The sequence below is a fragment of the Lithobates pipiens genome, unplaced genomic scaffold, assembly GCF_037356315.1.
Source record: "Lithobates pipiens isolate NorthernLeopardFrog02 unplaced genomic scaffold, aLitPip1_a1.2 Scaffold_16, whole genome shotgun sequence".
Classification (NCBI taxonomy): Eukaryota; Metazoa; Chordata; class Amphibia; order Anura; family Ranidae; genus Lithobates; species Lithobates pipiens.
In genome coordinates, this window is record NW_027507748.1 from 107,481,759 (window position 1) to 107,500,233 (window position 18,475).

At 43.2% G+C, this 18,475-nt stretch overlaps 1 protein-coding gene across 1 annotated transcript in view; it reads right to left on the minus strand.

Annotated features, from left to right (window-relative positions):
- Nucleotides 1-16,735, minus strand: part of PIGA (phosphatidylinositol glycan anchor biosynthesis class A) — a 28,763-nt gene extending 12,028 nt beyond the window's left edge. Inside the window, exons 1-4 of the mRNA XM_077480232.1 lie at nt 16,603-16,735; nt 8,742-9,496; nt 4,833-4,965; nt 480-612 (exon numbers count right to left, since the gene is read on the minus strand). Coding sequence (XP_077336358.1) covers nt 480-612; nt 4,833-4,965; nt 8,742-9,456 — 981 coding nt within the window. The 5' untranslated portion in view covers nt 9,457-9,496; nt 16,603-16,735. The remainder of the gene's footprint in view (nt 1-479; nt 613-4,832; nt 4,966-8,741; nt 9,497-16,602) is intronic.
- Between the last annotated feature and the right edge of the window lie 1,740 nt (nt 16,736-18,475).

Below are 18,475 nucleotides of genomic sequence, written 5' to 3' on the forward strand. Positions count from 1 at the left end.
TGTGCAAAACCACTGCACAGAGCAGGTGGGTTTAACAGGTTTGTCATTTAAAAAATAAAATCTGCCTTTACGATCACTTTAGAGAGACAGTGTCATATTACCCAGAGGCAAAGTGACAGACTATGTAAATGAGACCTTAAACTCACCGAAACTCACCCCACCGCCACGCCTTGCACTGCTCCAGAATACTGGGTGTTTCTGGGTAAAGAAGATCAACTACTCCCATGTGACAGTTCAAAAGGCCTAGCAGCCAATTGCTGGACCCGATCACCTGATTGGAGAATCGGTGGGGTCATACCCTATGTCCAAAACCATCAGACACAAAGTCGTTTTCTGACAGAGGAAGGAGAGGAGCACTGGTGAGGTATCAGTGGTTGGGCCTTTACACAGACATTGTCATTTTGCCCTGTATGGGCAAGGTGGGCGATTCTGTTTTCTCTATTATCGACACATTGATTATACAGATCATAGATAATTACCTGCAACCCACAGCTAGCAGCTTCCACGATTGCCATGCAGAAAGCTTCAGTAAGAGATGTGTTGAGGAATATGTCACCTTCCACTAAGACATTCCGCACCTCGTGGTGTTCCAGAGCGCCCAACAGCCGAACTCTGAAATCACATTAAATAAAATTACAATAAATGTAATTTCACAAAGTGGATGTAAACCCAATTTTTTATAAGATTTCCTATCACTTGAGCTCCAGCTCGGAGCAATCCTCTTATTGTTCAGTGAGATAAATCTTGACAAAACAGAAAAACTTTGTCAAATCCTCCCCCTTCCTGTGAGTGACAGGTGATTTACATATCTTGTGCACTAGCCTAAGAGACATGCATTTTTTTTTTTATTCCCTCCCACTCCTTTCTTCTACTGCTATGCAAGGATTGGCTGCTCCACACCTCAGCATGATTTGGCATGCTGAAGTCATGTGGGGACTTGTCTGGGTTTTGACTGGATGTTAGTGATCATAGCAGAAGTTCAGTGTAAGAAATACACAGGAGAAAATGGATGTTGATAAGGGGAGTGTAGAGGTGGGCGGGGAGTCTGACATCATGAATCCACCCACTGAGCCCTGGAAAAAAGACCCACCCACAAAATCTGCAATTTTTCGGGTCTCATAGCAGACAGAGGGGAGACATTTGACAGATAAGTATACATGCAGGAGGCATGTATATGCTTCTAGATAACCAATATTGCAGTAGTTTAGAAAGGATGAGAGTGGGTTTACATCCACTTTAAGATGCATCATTTACCAACTACAAAATCAAAGTCAACAAATTATTACACAGTTCCCACTGCATTCTGATGTTCTGATGTTTTCGTAATGATAGCTGGAAACGGTTAAAAAAACAAAACAAAAAAACAAGGAATAAAAGATTAACTGAGTCCCAGATCAGTGATTCTTCATCCCGCTTGCCCATTATACTGAACCACACATAGGGATGAGTGGAGTGTTTGCACTAAAACAATTTCACCTTCACTGAATTTTCATCAATACTGGCTTTAAAATTTCAAGTTGACTGCTAAAGCGTAAAAAAAAAAAAAAAAAAAAAAAAAAAAAAAAAGTCACATGGCTTGATTTCTAACTAAACTACGACAAAGCGATTGCGTGCCATTGTTGATGAACGGGTAAGATAACATTCAAAACACAAAAAAGTGTACCCCCCCACCCAAAACAAAAAGCCTCTTGATCCTGTCAGAAATCCAGTGTTATCTCAATCAGGCTAATTAGCTATGCCATTTCTTCCTTGGACTACAGAACACCTTACCATTTGTTGTAGAGATTGGACCTCTTCAGCTGACAGCTTGCAGTTCTCAAAGATCTACCAGGGCGCTAGTGAGCACTCTCGGTAGTTCCACGAGTCCCCCTGTCATTGTGCAAGTGCCTGCCTGTATGATGAAGGAGCAGACAGATGCAAAGCCTGCAGGTGCCCTACATTGCACCTGTGATCTGCTGATTGCATGTGCAATGTTTTACAGGCTCCCAATAAAAAAAAAAAAAGTGCATTTATTTTCTATTTAAGAAAGGTGAGCTTATCCTTTAAGATTGGGGAGTCTTGTAACAAAAAAGGGCATAAATGCATAGTGCTTTATATACAAGATAAGTTATACTCACAAAACCCATATAAAAAAATAGCGTTATGTAAAACTCAGGAACTGGAAACAAGCCCCTCACAGAACTCCTTATGCCGTGTACACACGAACGAACGGACTTGGCCACACACAATCACACCAAAGTCCAACGGATTCGACCGGACTAGAATAAGGAAGTACATAGCCAGTAGCCAATAGCTGCCCTAGCGTCGGTTTTTGTCCGTCAGACTAGCATACAGACAAACTGATTTTTCGACCGGACTTGAGTCCGTCAGAAAGATTTGAAACATGTTCTAAATCTAAAGTCCGTCTGATCTTGACAGCAAAGGTCTGATGAAGCCCACACACGGTCGAATTGTCTGACGGATTCGTTCCGTCTGACCTTTGCTGTCGAAAAGTCCGGCCGTGTGTACAAGGCGTTAGGTTCAAGTGGATGTTTGCCCCCCGAAACGCATTACAAGGCACAAACACCCTTTTTCAGAGCAGCACCGAGATCTGCTCTGAAGAAGTGCGCTTTTAGTTTCACTAAAGTGCTGTAGATAATTTACTAGGCGTTTGTGCCCTTTTTTTTTTATTGTTATTTGTACTGTAAGGAATATGTACAAAAGCACTATGCATTCACTTTAAGAAAGGAAGAAGAGGGTTTGCAAATATTGCTAATGGCTAATCCACATATCACTATATTTAATACCAAGTTAAAGTGGTTCTAAACCCTGAGGTTTTTCGCCTCCATGCATTCTATGCATAAAGGTGAAAAACCTGTGCTGTAGATCCCTCCTTTTTCTTACCTTAGCCCGGCCCAATCCAAGTGATGAGCACAAGTGCAGCGGCTCCCACTGCTGTCTCCGTCCTCATTGGACTGATAGACGCGGGAGCCAATGGCTCCAACTGCTATCAAACAAAAGCTGTGACATGGAGCAGGGGTGGGGCTGAGACGCATTGTCTGTGCCAATGGACGCAGCAGCGGGACTTGGAAACGAGCATGCATGGGTGCCCCCAGGGAAAGCAGCTTTCGTGGGGACACTCGAAGTGGGGGGCCTGGAGCACCGGCGGGGGAACCCAGAAGAAGAGGATTGGGGCTGCTCTGTGCAAAAGCATAGGCATGTTTGTTATTTTAAATGAAAACAAATAAAAAAAAAAAAATTAAATTAAAAAAAACAAGAAACAAAACACCCCACACGAGGGTTTAATACCACTCTTAAGAACCCAATGGTACTACTGATAAACAAGCCAATTGTACTTTCCCTTTAAAAAAATAAAATACACCAGCAGTGAACATATTTGCGCAATATAAAGGCATTCTTTGCCTTTCAATAAAAGTAACATAACCGGTCCCTAAAAGCTATATACAGGGCATGTATACTGCTTCAGGCCACAACTTGAATGCTTTTTACATTAACATTCAAATATAAGGTGGCACGTTTTCTTTAAAAATATCAAAAGCACAGAAAGAACACAGGAAACCATTCCAGCATCTCTCCATCTGTCAGCTCTGCGCTGGAAAGAAGCCAAAGACGTGAGAAGGATACAGAAATCTGACAGCTTTATATGCAAAGTTTCCTAATTTTCTCAGGAATAATAATGAAGTGTGGGCTAAAGGCTGTAACATATCACATTTAAGTTCCTTATATAGAAGGAAAAGAGATTATGTAATAACACCATTAACACCTACCCATTTCCTGCTTCCATTATTTTCTCCAGCTACATCCTCAAAGATTTCTAGAAACTGAAAGCCGTGTCTTTATCTCTCTGTCACTCAGTATTGTTGGTTTACTGAAGACAAGCAGTACACGGCCCTCATTCTACTACCATTTACAATGGGTGTTGTCATCACGGACCTTCAGAGATTATTGGCCTGATCGCATATACTGCAGTGACCTGCATTGTTTTCTATGTGCCCCATTCAAACCACAACTCCAGTGTGATGGGAGGAAAAATGCAGAGATGTCCCCACATTGCGGTGCGGATATAGGAATGGAGTGTAGCACTTTGTATACTTCCAATAAAGTTTAAAAAAAACAATAAAGGAGGGTAAACAGTGTGCTGCGGCTGGAGTCCGATGTGCAGTATCGGTGACCAGCCGTGTCTTGCTTTTTACAATACAAACCAACACTCAGCACTGCTGTTACACAGCGGACACCAGATCGATGTTAAAATTGTTTTAGGGTGTGGCTGGTATGAAGGTAACCTAAAAGGATAACTGTAGTAAAATTGCCAGAGCCAAGCAGGCAAAAAACACAGGTGACCTTGGGCCTTCTCATGTACCTAGCGGACACAGGCTGCATTAAAAGAAAACCTATTACAGGCATCACTAAATAGCGGACTGCAGTCCGGATGCAGACCGAGTCACTGCCCTATCCGGACCGCCGCGGCCCCACCATTTAAAAGCCTTTTCTTCCCCCAGCCTTTACGCTGTCAGACAGAGGGAGGCAGGACAGTTCTGGATGGAGGGTGGGAGCTGCCCGAAGGTTAAAAAACAGTAGTAAACCGCATCAAAAAATAAAATAAATAAAAAACGAAGCCCTCCAACAATATGCTGTCACCACTGAAGCTGCTTTCATCTTCACTCTGCTTTATGTACTGACCGGACCATTGCGAATTTCAATTCAATACCCTTGCTCTATTAAGATATCTGGGGCGATAGCCCCCTGGGATTTGTTCGGACCTGGTAAAGCATACAAATACTGCACTTAAACCTCCTTATTTCCAGAGGAATTCCACCACATTTTTGTTGTACCTGTCATGAAGCTGGTATCTTTCTCGTACCTCCTCTAAAATGATTCTCTTGGGTCCCTCACCTCCAATGAGAAAGTGCAGATCTGGGTATCTGAGGCACATTTCAGGGATTATACCCCCCAGCAAGTCTATTCCTGGAAAACACAAAATGTTAGGATTAGAAAATCACACTGGCTGGAAGTACAGTATTGGCAGAGAACTATGTACTACAATCCATGGGCACTTTTTAGAATGAATCGTTTATCATTATGACCAGAATACTGAAATCCAATTGGTTGAGGAAGGGGGAGAGGGGTGTGCCTTTCCTCCAATCAGCTCTCACACAGTGTAAGCCCAGACTCCCCTCCCACTGCTGAATGAGGAAGAAAGATTTGTAACAGGATTTCTTTCTAAAGTGTGTAGAAAGGGAAAGACAGCAGATATACATGTACAACTTATGTAGGGGGAGGGGGATTTGTTTAATCTCCGTGTATGATCTGAGGCTGTTCACTTCACTGGGTAAAGGAGAGGGGTTATATCCACTTTGAAGTAGACCTGCAAATTGGAAGGTCGCTTCCCTGCCATTCACCCATCACCTAAATAAGCTGTAAATAAAACTTTTACAATAAAGATTTCACAAAAAATAAACTCATCACCTGATCCCAACTTCCAGGAAGTGCAGGTGACAATCGCCCCTCAGGCCCCTTTCACAGTGGGGCGGTTTTCAGGCGCTACAGCGCTAAAAATAGCGCCTGAAAAAACCGGCCCCTTTCACTCCGAGGGCTTTCACACTGGAGCGGTGCGCTAGCAGGACGGTGAAAAAAAGTCCTGCTAGCTGCATCTTTGGAGCGGTGAAAGGAGCGGTGTATTCACCGCTCCTACCCATTGAAATCAAAGGAACAGCGCGGCAATACCGCGGGCGGCTTTAACCCTTTTTCGGCCGCTAGCGGGGGTTAAAACCACCCGCTAGCAGCCGCAGACTGCCGCTAAAACGATGGTAAAGCGCCGCTAAAAATAGCGGCGCTTTACCGCCGTCGGCCGCACCGCCCCAGTGTGAAAGGGGCCTCATTGTTTCTTCCTGGCCACTAGATTTCCCATGAGAATGCATCCATGTAATGGGCTGGGGGATTTTGAGTTCCCAGCTATCCCAGGAGACAGCAGCGAGGCATAGTGATGTCACCTGTGCCTCCTGGAAACAAAGCGTTTGTTACTGCTACATTTGCTTAGTCACCAAGCAGAGAAGCATTTCAATATAAAGAGTGGCTCAACTTTCTTTTTTTTTTTTCTCCCCAACAAAACACATTCCTCTCTGGGTGATCTATGTACATTACAAGGATTTTAACCACTTGCCTACTGGGCACTTAAATCCCCCTCCTGCCCAGACAAAATTTTCAGCTTTCGGTGCTCTCACACTTTGAATGACAATTACTCAGTCATGTAACACTGTACCCAAATTCATTTTTTGTCCTTTTTTTCCTACAAATAGCGCTTTCATTTGGTGGTATTTGATCACCTCCAGGTTTTTATTTTTTGCGCTATAAATGAAAAAAAATTTAAAAAAAAACACACATTTTTTCTTTGTTTCTGTGATATAATTTTGCAAATTATTCATTTTTTTCATAAATTTTGGCCACAATTTATACTGCTACATATCTTTGGTACAAATAACCCAAATTAGTGGATATTATTTGGTCTTTGTGAAAGTTAGAGAGTCTACAAGCTGTGGTGCAAATCATAAAAAATGTATCGCACCTGATGTACTGGCGGCCGATCTCATTTCTTGCGACCCGAACAAGCCAGGAAAGAAAAACTCCCCCCAAATGACCCCTTTGTGGAAAGTAGACATTCCAAGGTATTTAGTAAGATGCATGGTGAGGTTTTTGGTGTTGTCATTTTTTCCCACAATTCTTTGAAATATGAAGATTTTTTTTATTTATTTTTTCCACAAAATTGTCATAGGTTATTTCTCTCACATGACATGTGTATACCACAAATAATGTCCCAAAATACAGTCTGCTACTCCTCCTGAGTAGTACAATACCACGTGTGGGACTTTTTCAAAAGCCTAGCCACTTAGAGAGGCCCAACATGCAGGGAGCACCATCACGTGTTCTAGGAGCATAAATTACACATCTAACTTGTTGACTACCTATTACACTTTTGAAGGCCCTGGAGCACCAGGACAATGACACGTGACACTGACGTGGCACTGATGGCACGTGATTGATGTGACACTGATGACAGATGGCACTGATACGCGGCACATGACACCGATGACAGATGGGCCTAATATGTGGCACTGATGGCATGTGACACTGATGACAGATGGCACTAATATGTGGCACTAATGACAGAGGCACTAATACGTGGCACTGACAGATGGCACCAATGACAGATGGCACTAATATGTGGCACTGACACCTGACACTGATAGGTGGCACTGGCGACAGGTGGGCATATGTGTGTGTGTGTTTCACTGCATGTGTGTGTTTCACTGTGAGCGTTAACTCACTTTTCACCCACGCTGCAGCACGGAAGCTCTCCCTCCTCACACGCCGTCTCTGTGTGAGGAGGGAGAGCCGGCAATGAGAGATGATCTCATATGTTTACATATGAGATCACCTCTCATTGGACATGCCGATCGTGCTAAATGGCCAATCACAGTGGCCACTTAGCACTCGATCTGTGATTGGTCGTGTCCCTTGGATGCAGCCAACACAGCACTTCCCCGATGCGCACCCGCGACAGTGCGCAGAAGGGAAGTGAACAGGACATCCAGGGATGCCCTCCCAGCAGTTAGCGCCCGGGCTGAAGCCGTCTTTTGACTATAGCGCGGGCACGAAGTGGTTAAACTTTGTGGCAGTTTGCAACCTTCTGTTATTCTGCAGAAATAACTGTGTCCATGTGGAAAGTGAATCTAATGGGAGTGGTTTCATAATTAATCAGCTACAGCACCTGCAAGGCACTAATGAAGAAAGCTGCTGGACCTACATCTCTTTAGCCATGACTTTCTATTGGGAGTATTTCACCAAAAATTTAATTTTTGTTGCAGAGGATGCCTGAAATCTGACTTGCATCTTAGTGCAGACTTCTGGGAAAATCAATGAGCCAATCACACAAGCAGAAAATTATGTTTCTGGGTGGGGCTCTGTACACATTATGCATACAGACCTCCTCCATGTAGCCATATTGCATTGTATTTTTAGAAAAATAACAGAGCTGCAGATTGAAAAGAAAAGGTAATTTTTAATAACATTCAATCACAATAAGACTTGTCACAATTGTATACGCTATATTATTTTTTCTTTATTTGCCATTATCCCCCCCCCCCCCCCCCCGACGAAAGTGAAGTTACCCTTTAAAGCGGAATATCATCTTAAAAGTGACACTGAATGAGTATCAGTACTCATACTCACCAGTAAATAACTGGTGTCAGTGCAACCCTAGAACAACTTTAATGACTTATTTATGAAAACAAAGCTGAATTATGTGTGTCTTTATGGCTGGATTCACACCTATGCATTTTTAGTGCTTTTTGCAGATTTGAACTACAGAACGTGTTCCATAGGAAACCATGGTAAATGGGCTATAGTGCAAATCTGCAAAAAGCACTAAAAATGCATAGGTGTGAATCCAGCCTTTCATCTGCCTCAAGCTCAGTTTTAAAGTCTATATTTCACGTTTGATTTCTATATAATCACATGCAACCATATTCAGAAAACTCTTCTTGCTGCTTTTGAGCTGGACTGCAGCCTCTGGTCACATGATTCTACCCTTATTACTTATATCACACAATCTGTGTGTGGGATCAGGCTGCAGTGGGCTCAGAAAGAGGAAAGTGCTGAGCTTTTTACAGGCTCACATTCAGAGTGATAAAAAAATAAAAATAAAAAATTCAATTGACCAGCATGGGAATAAAGAATTTCCTTACCTTTTCTGTACACAAGTCTGCTGACCACCACAATGGTAATTTTACCAGTCCTGTTTTTCTGGGGATCTGGAGTGAAATCTGTGGGGTCCACAGCATTGGGGATGACAGAGACGATCTCGGGGTTCAGGGCGGCCCGGAGCACAGTGTTCTCTTTGCTGGTGTAAGAGACACAGATGATGTGGTTTGTATCACACAGGGACACCGTCAGAAGCTTGTTGGTGAGAACGGAGCTGACATCAGCAAATCCAAACAGCGAATGGTCCGTGAAAACTGTATGAAGCCCCATTGTCTTAGCGTGGAACAGAGCATCATGGGCCATGGCAGAAAAAGAGCTGTGGGAATGAACAATGCTAACCCTTTCCCTTACAAAGATATACCTGAGGAGGGGTAGACTATGCAGCAGGGTGGTGGCTGTAGACTGGTTATACATAACTCTCAGAGGTAAGTAGTAGACTTTCAGGCCATTGGTGAGGTAGCGGATTCCTTTCCGGTCCTCATAGGCATGAGTGACAACGATGACTTTGTGTCCCCGCTCGATCAGACATTGCGATAACTGATAAATGTGACTCTCTACGCCGCCCATGTTTGGATAAAAGAAGTCCGAAACCATACATATCACATGGGCCCTGCCGACCGGACAATCTGTACCTTCTGTAGTCTTAGGAGAGTCACTGTGAGAGAAAGGTGTACACCCCACTCCCCGAATGTGAACCATGACAGACACGTGGGAGAGAACAGGTCCTCTTAGTGTAGATCTGTAAGACAGACACAATCACAAGTATAAATAGAATAAAATAGCAAATATAGCTGGAAATAAGGTCAGAATTTGGCACAATATTAGAGTTCAGGATACAGTCACACCAAGCTATATTGAGAGCAACCTGTCTGGGGAGCCGTTTGCTGACACAGCTATGGCTACCATTTAATATTTTATAGCTGTCAATGCCTGAGCCTTCCAATGCAGTGCTAGTTCCAGGGTTGGTGTAGCCATTCATGATGGCCCTGAAATAGCAACACTTCTCGGGGTCTGGTAATGGCAACATCACCCACTGAGAGTAAGTTTGCAGCTGCCAGCACTAACCCAGGGCTTTATAATGGTAGCCTCCAGGCCTCTCTCTCGAACAGTCTCAGATAAAATTTCCCCTTGCATGAAAAAAATAAAATGACATACAGGAAAACCTAAATTTCACTTACAAAACATTATCAGCACTATTTAGCAATGGAAAGAATATGACCCCATGCACTCCACATTAGAAACATGGTCACAGGTTCAGACCCTTCACCACTAGTAAAGCTTCATGGATGTTTTGGCTTGAACAGCATTAAGGTAAGCGTTTTTGGGGCCCTGGAGGCTCTGGTACAGCATACAGTACACTACCAGCAAACTAAACCCGTTTTAAAGTGGTTGTAAACCCTTACAAACCACTTTGACCTACAAGCAAGCCTAGATTAAGGCTTACCTGTAGATCCAAGAAATATCTCCTAAACCTACACGGTTTAGGAGATATTTGCCGAAAGACAGGCACCGCTGTCTACGGCGCATGCGCCGTAGACAGCGGCACGCAGGGGCACGCCAAAGATCACAGCGATATGCCACTCGTGTCTGCTCCCGTGCACATGCGCGAGAGTGACATCATCGCGGCCACCGGCATCGGAGCAACAAGACCTGGAAGTCACTCCGTGATACATGGCAGCGGTGAAGATGAAGGAGGACCCCTTCGGGGGCTTCGTTCTCAGACAAGTTATTTATAATGAACTGGTGACGGAACGCACTGGACAACTTTTGCTGCCATTGTGGTATGTGCTGCATGTCCAGTGCACCCGTGTCTTTGAGGGGTGGACTTCCTCTAGGCCAGTGATGGCGAACCTCGGCACCCCAGATGTTTTGGAACTACATTTCCCATGATGCTCCACTGCACTGCAGAGTACCAGAGCATCATGGGAAATGTAGTTCCAAAACATCTGGGGTGCCAAGCTTCGCCATCACTGCTCTAGGCTTACCTGCCCTCAATCCAGGGCTTGACAAATTTGCTTGGAATCTAGGAGCCAGCTAAAAAAGTTAGGAGCCAGGTCGGTAACGAGAACCAGACCTGTCCCTGGCCTGACATGGAGCCGAGTGAGGGGAAGATGGCCCCCACCTGTCTCCAAGTCATTGCCCATAGCTCTTAAAAAAGGGACATTTTATTATTTTATTTTTTTTAAATGACAATTTTTTTTTAAATTGCATTTTAGTGTAAATATGAGATCTGAGGTCTCTCTGACCCCAGATCTCATATTTAAGAGCACTTATGCTTTTTTTCTATTACAAGGGATTTTTACATTCCTTGTAATAGGAATAAAAGTGACACAATTTAATTTTTTTTTAAAGAACAGTGAAAAAAAAAAAAAAAAGTTAAAATAAGAAAAAAATAAAAAATTTAAAGCGCCCGTCCCGGCAAGCTCGTGTGCAGAAGCGAACGCATACGTGAGTAGCGCCCACATATGAAAACGGTGTTCAAACTACACATGTGAGGCATCGCCGCGATTGGTAGAGCGAGAGCAATAATTATAGCCCTAGACCCTCCTCTGTAACTCAAAACATGCAACCTATTGAAATTTTTAAACGTTGCCTATGGAGATTTTAAAGGGTAAAAGTTTGTCGCCATTCCACGAGCGGGCACAATTTGGAAGCGTGACATGTTGGGTATCAATTTACTTGGCGTAACATTATCTTTCACAATATAGAAAAAAAATAAAAAATTGGGCTGACTTTACTGTTTTTTAAGTAAATAAATAATCCTCCCAGGGGGTTATCTGATGCGGGGAGGAGCCACAAGAGCCACTGGGGGACCCCAGAAGAGGAGGATCCGGGCCACTCTGTGCAAAACTAGCAGCACAGTGGAGGCAAGTATGAGGTTTGTCATTTTTAAAAAATAAAACACAATCCTTTACAATCACTTTAACCCTCTTGTCTTGAATAGTACACCAACTATAATGTCTCATTTTTATATTGTAAAGCTCTGCACAAACTGTTGGCACTATATAGTGCAGATACAACTATAGCAGCAGCTGACCAGTGGCTGCCACCAGGACCCGTGTGTGTTGTCACTGCAATCGTTGGGGGAACGATCCGGTCCTCGGGACTACGGATCCCATCACAGAGAGACTGACGTCATATACAGAGGCCCGATGCAACTGCTAAAAATGGAACATATTGGAAGCTTTTCTTATGGAAAGGACTGAACAAGGAGGCTGTAATGAAAATGCAGCAGATGTCAGTGATTCCTACCACAGATGTCCATTCTTCTTGCTTCCAGAAAAAAAAGCCAAAAGAAAGAGATGAACAGGTAATCCGTACCAACCTCGGTAATGACGTGTGCTTTGGTGGCGGCTATTAGAAGTTTATATGGTTGTCCTTAAAGTACCGGCTCCCTAACATCCTGCCGTGATCTTTCCACGTGATGTGGGCACAGTTGCTTTGGATTGAGGTTTTCACAACTGCTGACAACAAAGCGAGTTTGACCACTCTATAATTTGAGGGTCTGCTCTGTCGGGTAAGGGGAATTGCCCAACTACAGTGGTGTTGTGTGGTTCTATGAGTCACACAGAAGCTGGTGCTGTGATATTCCTTCTTCTGGCTGCAGGGTGGATTTAAATCATAATTTTTAAAGAGCAACTGTCATCTCTCTCCTCCTCTGTCCCGTAGTGGCTCCTCCTCTGTCCCGCTGTTGACTCACCGACAGTCCCATTCACTTTAATGGGACGGCTGGTAATGCGGCAGGGACACAACAAGGTGAGGGGAGTGTCAGCAGCAGGTGAGTGGACGCCGCTAACAGGCACTGCCATGATGGATCTGAAATGACAGGTGCGCTTTAAACGTTAGGACTTATTATTGCTGGTAATTAGAATCTTTAATATTTGAAAACAAAATTAAGGTTTCCCATTTAGAATAATAAGATGTCAGATTAGTAAAACAGCAATATCAGGACTGATTAAATCATACAGTTTGTAGTGTACATAGATATAGAGATAAAGGAAAGGAACTGTGAAATTGTGTGAATGCATCAATGGAGTGCATGATATCTCAGATTGCATTCATTGAAGGAGTTTACCAAAAATGTAAATATTGCAGAATATACAGCCTCATGCTACATACCTAAGCTCCATTTCATGCTGAATAAACTAAAATTATTAATGTATCTTCAACAGAAAATCATCTTTAGATTTTTACTCCAAAACCATTTTATCAAAATAAATTTAATAAAAAGAAAAAAAATAATAATTTCTTCTTTTTATCCACCCTGTCTGGCTGGTCCTTCATGAGGAATTTTTTATGAACTGTTATATATTCTTACCCTTTATCAAGAGCTGCATGTTGATAAATGCCTTGTACTCACTGCCTTTCCTTGATTAATTGACCAGGTGCATCATTCAACCAAGAGGACTGAGGACATCTTGTGGCAAAGGAGAGGTAATGCCGCTACAGCTGCCCTTTAAAGCCCCCTACACCCCCCCCCCCCCCCCCCATGTGACCCCAACTGTCATTTCGTGATCACATAAGAGGGCCAGGAGAGTTTGCAGCTCCTCTCAGATTAGGCACCTCCGTCTAGGTGTAGGGATTCATAAAAAAGTAAAAAGACAATAAAAACGAACTCACTACTGTAGGTAAAAGTGAATCAAGCCTTGTCATAAAGCAATACAGACCTCCATAGGATCACTGTGAGACTATCTATGATAGCTACTATCTATTGATAACGATATATGTAGCCACATTCCTCCACTTCCTGTCGCCATCACCCAGCCTAACGAGGTGCTGTTTGGAGCTGCAGCCATCTTGTTACACCCGGAAGCCACGGTTGACCATGTTCCAACCTACGGTTCCCCATAGACAACAGCGGGACTCCTTGTCACATGACAAGTCAGCTGTGAATGGGGACTTGGTGGTAGAGAATATCAAAACAATGGTCCAGGAATGGTGGTAGGGAATATCAACACAACGCTTTCAGGTCCAGAGTGTATGCTAGTATAGACACAGACACCGTTATGGATATCATTACAAAGATTGGCATTGCTGATTCTGACAAAAAGAAAAGCCTAAAGACTCGCAAAGCTGAAATGGGTTTACTATGAAAGTCAGAACTCTTACCATTTCAATGCCCCCCCCCCCCCCCCCCCATGAACCAGGGCAGCTGCCTCTTCTGCCCTTCTAATAATCTGGTGCTAGTTTCTTCCACATTTCAGCTCTGTCAGTGTAAAGCCCCATACACACTATCAGATTTCCTGCTCATTTTTGTCTTCAGATTTACCAAAACCATGTAGTGCAAGGGCCTGCCCGATTGCATACACATTCAAACTCCTAAGGTTTGATCTCATATTACATGGTTTTGGTAAATTTGAAGGAAAAAAATAAAAATCAGCAGAAAATCTGATAGTGTGTATGGGACTTAAAGGTGACCCATACACTATACAATCTGCTTTAGCTCTATCACGCAGTGAAAGGGTCGGCATGACTTGATAAATAAAGCAATGACTTGTTTAGGATTTTCCTCATATCTCATACGTTTGGTAATTCTACAGGAAATTTTACAGAGATTGTACAATCAGGTTGTATAGTGCATGGCCAGCTTAAAATGCTATTAAACTCCAAAACAAATATTATATAGCAGGTTTCCATTTCTTAGATCTGGTGTCTACATTTGTTTCCTTTTTTAGGCTCTCTTTCTTTCTTCTGTTTGCATCTGGGCCAGTTACGTTGTCTTTCAGACAGACCCGATCAGGACCTCCATTCTTCTCTATGGAGCGATGGGTGTAAACAGACTTGTGTCCGTTTACAGCTGCCTACATCCAATCCTCCAAAAAGAGAGACAGATAAGGATCCGTTCCCCTTCTGGTCGAGCGTATTAGACTGGATGACAGGTGTAAAACGGACGGGCGTGCTGTATGCATTCCCCCGCCCATAGAGGAGAACGGTCTGTGTCTGTATCAGCGGAGTGGACACAGACCTGTCATCCACCTGCTCAGCAGGAATCAGCAGACAGATCTCCTACTAAACAAGCTGATTGCAGCCACAGTCCACCCCATGTAAAAAGGGGCCGGAGTCTTATTTTACAACAGAACAAAATCCCCTACAGATGTACCAGTTACAGGATAAAAATAAACCATTTATCACTGGTAGGGGTGCTTACAATGATCAGCATATATGTAAAATCTTTATCCCAAGAAGCAAAATTGTTTGCTGTAACTGATTATTAAGTGTTAGCTGGAGGTTGGCTTCAGTTTGTTAGTGTATCTAAACCTGCTAGTACATTCAACACTCCCCTTACCCTTCCTTCGGACAAAGTGCCACGCATGCTCAGATCAAATTTCTAGACCAAAGCTATTGGCTACTAGCCTGAACGTAGTCCTGTCGTAATGAAATAACGTCATCACATTCCGAACGATCGGATTTTCCGACAACTTTGTCCGACCATGTGTATGTAACACCAGTTTCGGACAAAATCCGACAGATTTTGTTGTCGGAATGTCCGACCGTGTGTACAAGGGCTTAGACAGGAGGTGTGTTACTGGCCAGATCACCAAGTGAAAACAGAGGAGGAAAAAGAAAACGAATGCAGCCACCACATATAAGGATTGAAAACCTACAATCTAATACATTTTTGGTTTGGGGTTTAATCCTCCTTTAAGCATTCCACAGCCCGAGTACAATCTGTGTTTGTAGAAGAGACCCTCCCGGGGAATTGCACAAACAGATCAGACTGCAATTCAAATGTTGGTGGAGAAGATCTGACTGCAGAACAATCAGTCACCTCCCCGTATCTGGATGTCTAGGACACATTAGTGATGGGCTCTGGGTTTGTTCGGATCAAATCCGCCAGGAAGCCGTCACTGCAACCTGCCAATCAAAGGCAGCGAGGCATTTCCCGACCGGCAGCTGCACATACACACGCTGCCTATGATTGGCTTCCGAGCTCATCATTATAACACACCACATGTCTCATACATTCCTGCCAAGCAATGGCAATCTGATACTGATTACATCATCAGGGGGGCGGGGCAATTGTATATATGTTCTGTTCTTCCAATACCCTCTCCTTCTTGCTCATCCAATCCGTCTCCTCACACATCAATATTTACAGATCAGTCTGGATGTCACACCTTGTCCTCAAACTCAATCTTTCCAAAATCAGAGCTCATACTTCCTGCTCCCTGTGACAGATAATGACAGCTTTGATGGACCCAAACCTATTGGCTGTGGTGGGAGGAAAAAAAAAAAAAATGGATCATAACGGGTTGATTGATGGCGTTTCATTTGCGATCTTGTGAATCACTTACAATCGATCTACATATGAATACATATGCCCCTTAGGGTTACAAAATCGCCATCACTTGGCCTTGCATAATTGGATTTTTTTTCTGCCATAACCGTCTCACTTCGGTTGATGAAAACTGTTGCCGCCTGTGGCTCATCACTTTGCCATGCCATGTCATGTTTGCCTTGATCAATCGACGTCCAAAGCAAACATTTTGTCAAACTCAGCATCGATTGGTTAGTTTTAATGCCCTGTGTACTGTATGGCCATTGTAAATGAGATCGCACAACCAGATTGTACAATGTATGCCCATCTGTAGAGTATATAATAGATTGAATCATAAAAAGAAAACCTTCACTGACAAACCTCTAAATCCTGGGCACACCGGTCCTCTGATGGATTATAGGAGGCAGATCTCTGCTAATCCCGGGGTAGGGGTCACACGAGGTACACAGCACACTCCCAAAGGGAAGCCGTGCCACACAATGACCGTGATTTATACAACGCACCCCTCCACCTATCGAGCATACAAGATCTATACATACCGGAGCGATCACAGCACACACACCTACCGCAATCACAGATCCCCGATCATCAACAAGGAAGTCCAGCATGGTTTAGCACAGACAAGCACTAGGTAGGGCATCCAATAACCAGTGTAAACAGGAATGAGGCGTGGAACGCAGCCATATATAAACATATAGCGTCTTGTCTGTAGAACATAAAAGTGAGGCTTGGAACGCAAGAGGCGGGGCCGTACGCATTGTTAGCCAATGTGAGCGTGTCCACGCTGCTAGGAGACAGGCAGCGTCTTTGACAGCTAATCTAAGCTGTGTGATTCTCAGGACTCGGGGAGACAGCAATACACAATACAAATCCATCAACAGACAAAAATGCTTCTATATATTAGAAGCAGAGTCGTGCTGGGAAGCTCTACATTAAAGTGATACTAAAGACTCTTTTTTGTGTAAAAATAACAAACATGCCATACTTACCTGCTACTATATAATCTCCATAGATTCAACTTTATAGTTACTAAAACTGTGCAATATGAGAATCTGCTTAATCTATCCACTCATTCTGTACCCAACCAAGGAGGAGCATTGTTGGTAGATCTAAAGGAGCCTAATAGTGGCCATACACAATTCGATTTTTTTTTATCCAATCAATTCGGTCAAATAAAAAAAAAAGAATATGCAAAAAATGCATTGCCCATAACTTCCCTTCCGATCTATTCAGACTCCTTAATTTCCATTGGATTAGATCAAAGTGAGTCAGTTTGGCCAGGGCAGAAAATTTGCAATCATTTTGTATCATTCAGCAGCACTGAAATACTTTGTTTATGATTGCAATTAGATTTTGATCAGATTATATACATGTGGAAATAGAAATGTGATTGATGATTTACAATTACAATTGCATCTTAATGTGATAGTAAAGGATTATTTTTATGTGTGTGTTAAGGAGCTCAGGCGTGTTCCTATACGCCACGTGCAGAGCCCGCCAGGAAGTCAGCGCAGCGCTAATCACAGGCATTGAGACATTTCCCGATCTCTGCCGCTGCGCATTGGGGCAATATCTCAATGCCTGTGATTAGCGTTGCGGTGACTTCTTGGCGGGCTCTGCCCGTGGCATATGGGAATACGCCGGAGCTCATCCTTAATGTGTGTGTGTTAAAAAAAAAAAAAAATTTATACTTACCTGCTCTGTGCAATGATATTGCAGAGTGGACCATTACCTTGTCTTTGGCAGTCCCCCTCCGCGGCGCTGTCTGCTGGGACTTTTTTTTACCTTACTGCACGGAATGCTTTAAGGAAAAAACAGTTTTATCAGCCCATCCAATTCTCTGTATGTGGCATATCGATCGAATGAGTTGACAACTATAGACTGATTATTCAAATTGGAAGAGATTGATCAGAAAATAAATAAATCATTTATGGACACAGTATGGCATTTTGACCACTGCTGTAAGGGGTCTTCCCACTAATCACCCATCAATTCCCCAAGACCTGAAAATTATTTCAAGGGTTCCTCTGGGGTAAAAAGGGTTGAGAGAGGCTGATTTATGTAAATACAATAAACTGTATCTGAGGATTACTATAAAGAGAAATTATATTTTATTGGAAACCTGAACTAATATAAATACACAACAAGGTCTGAAAAACATGTCTCCTTGTGCAGTCACTGAACAGGTGATTAAGATTTAAAAGGAACATGTGGTACAATTTCTCCCTTTGAGCATTTATTTAAACGCTTCAGCCCCGGAAGTTTTTACCCCATTAATGACCAGGCCATTTTCTGCGATACGTCACTGCGTTACTTTAACTGACATTTGCACGGTTGTGCGGCGCTGTACCCCAGATGTCCTTTTTTTCCCCCCACAAATAGAGCTTTCTTTTGGTGGTTTTTGTTCACTTCTGCAGTTTTTATTTTTTGTGCTATCAA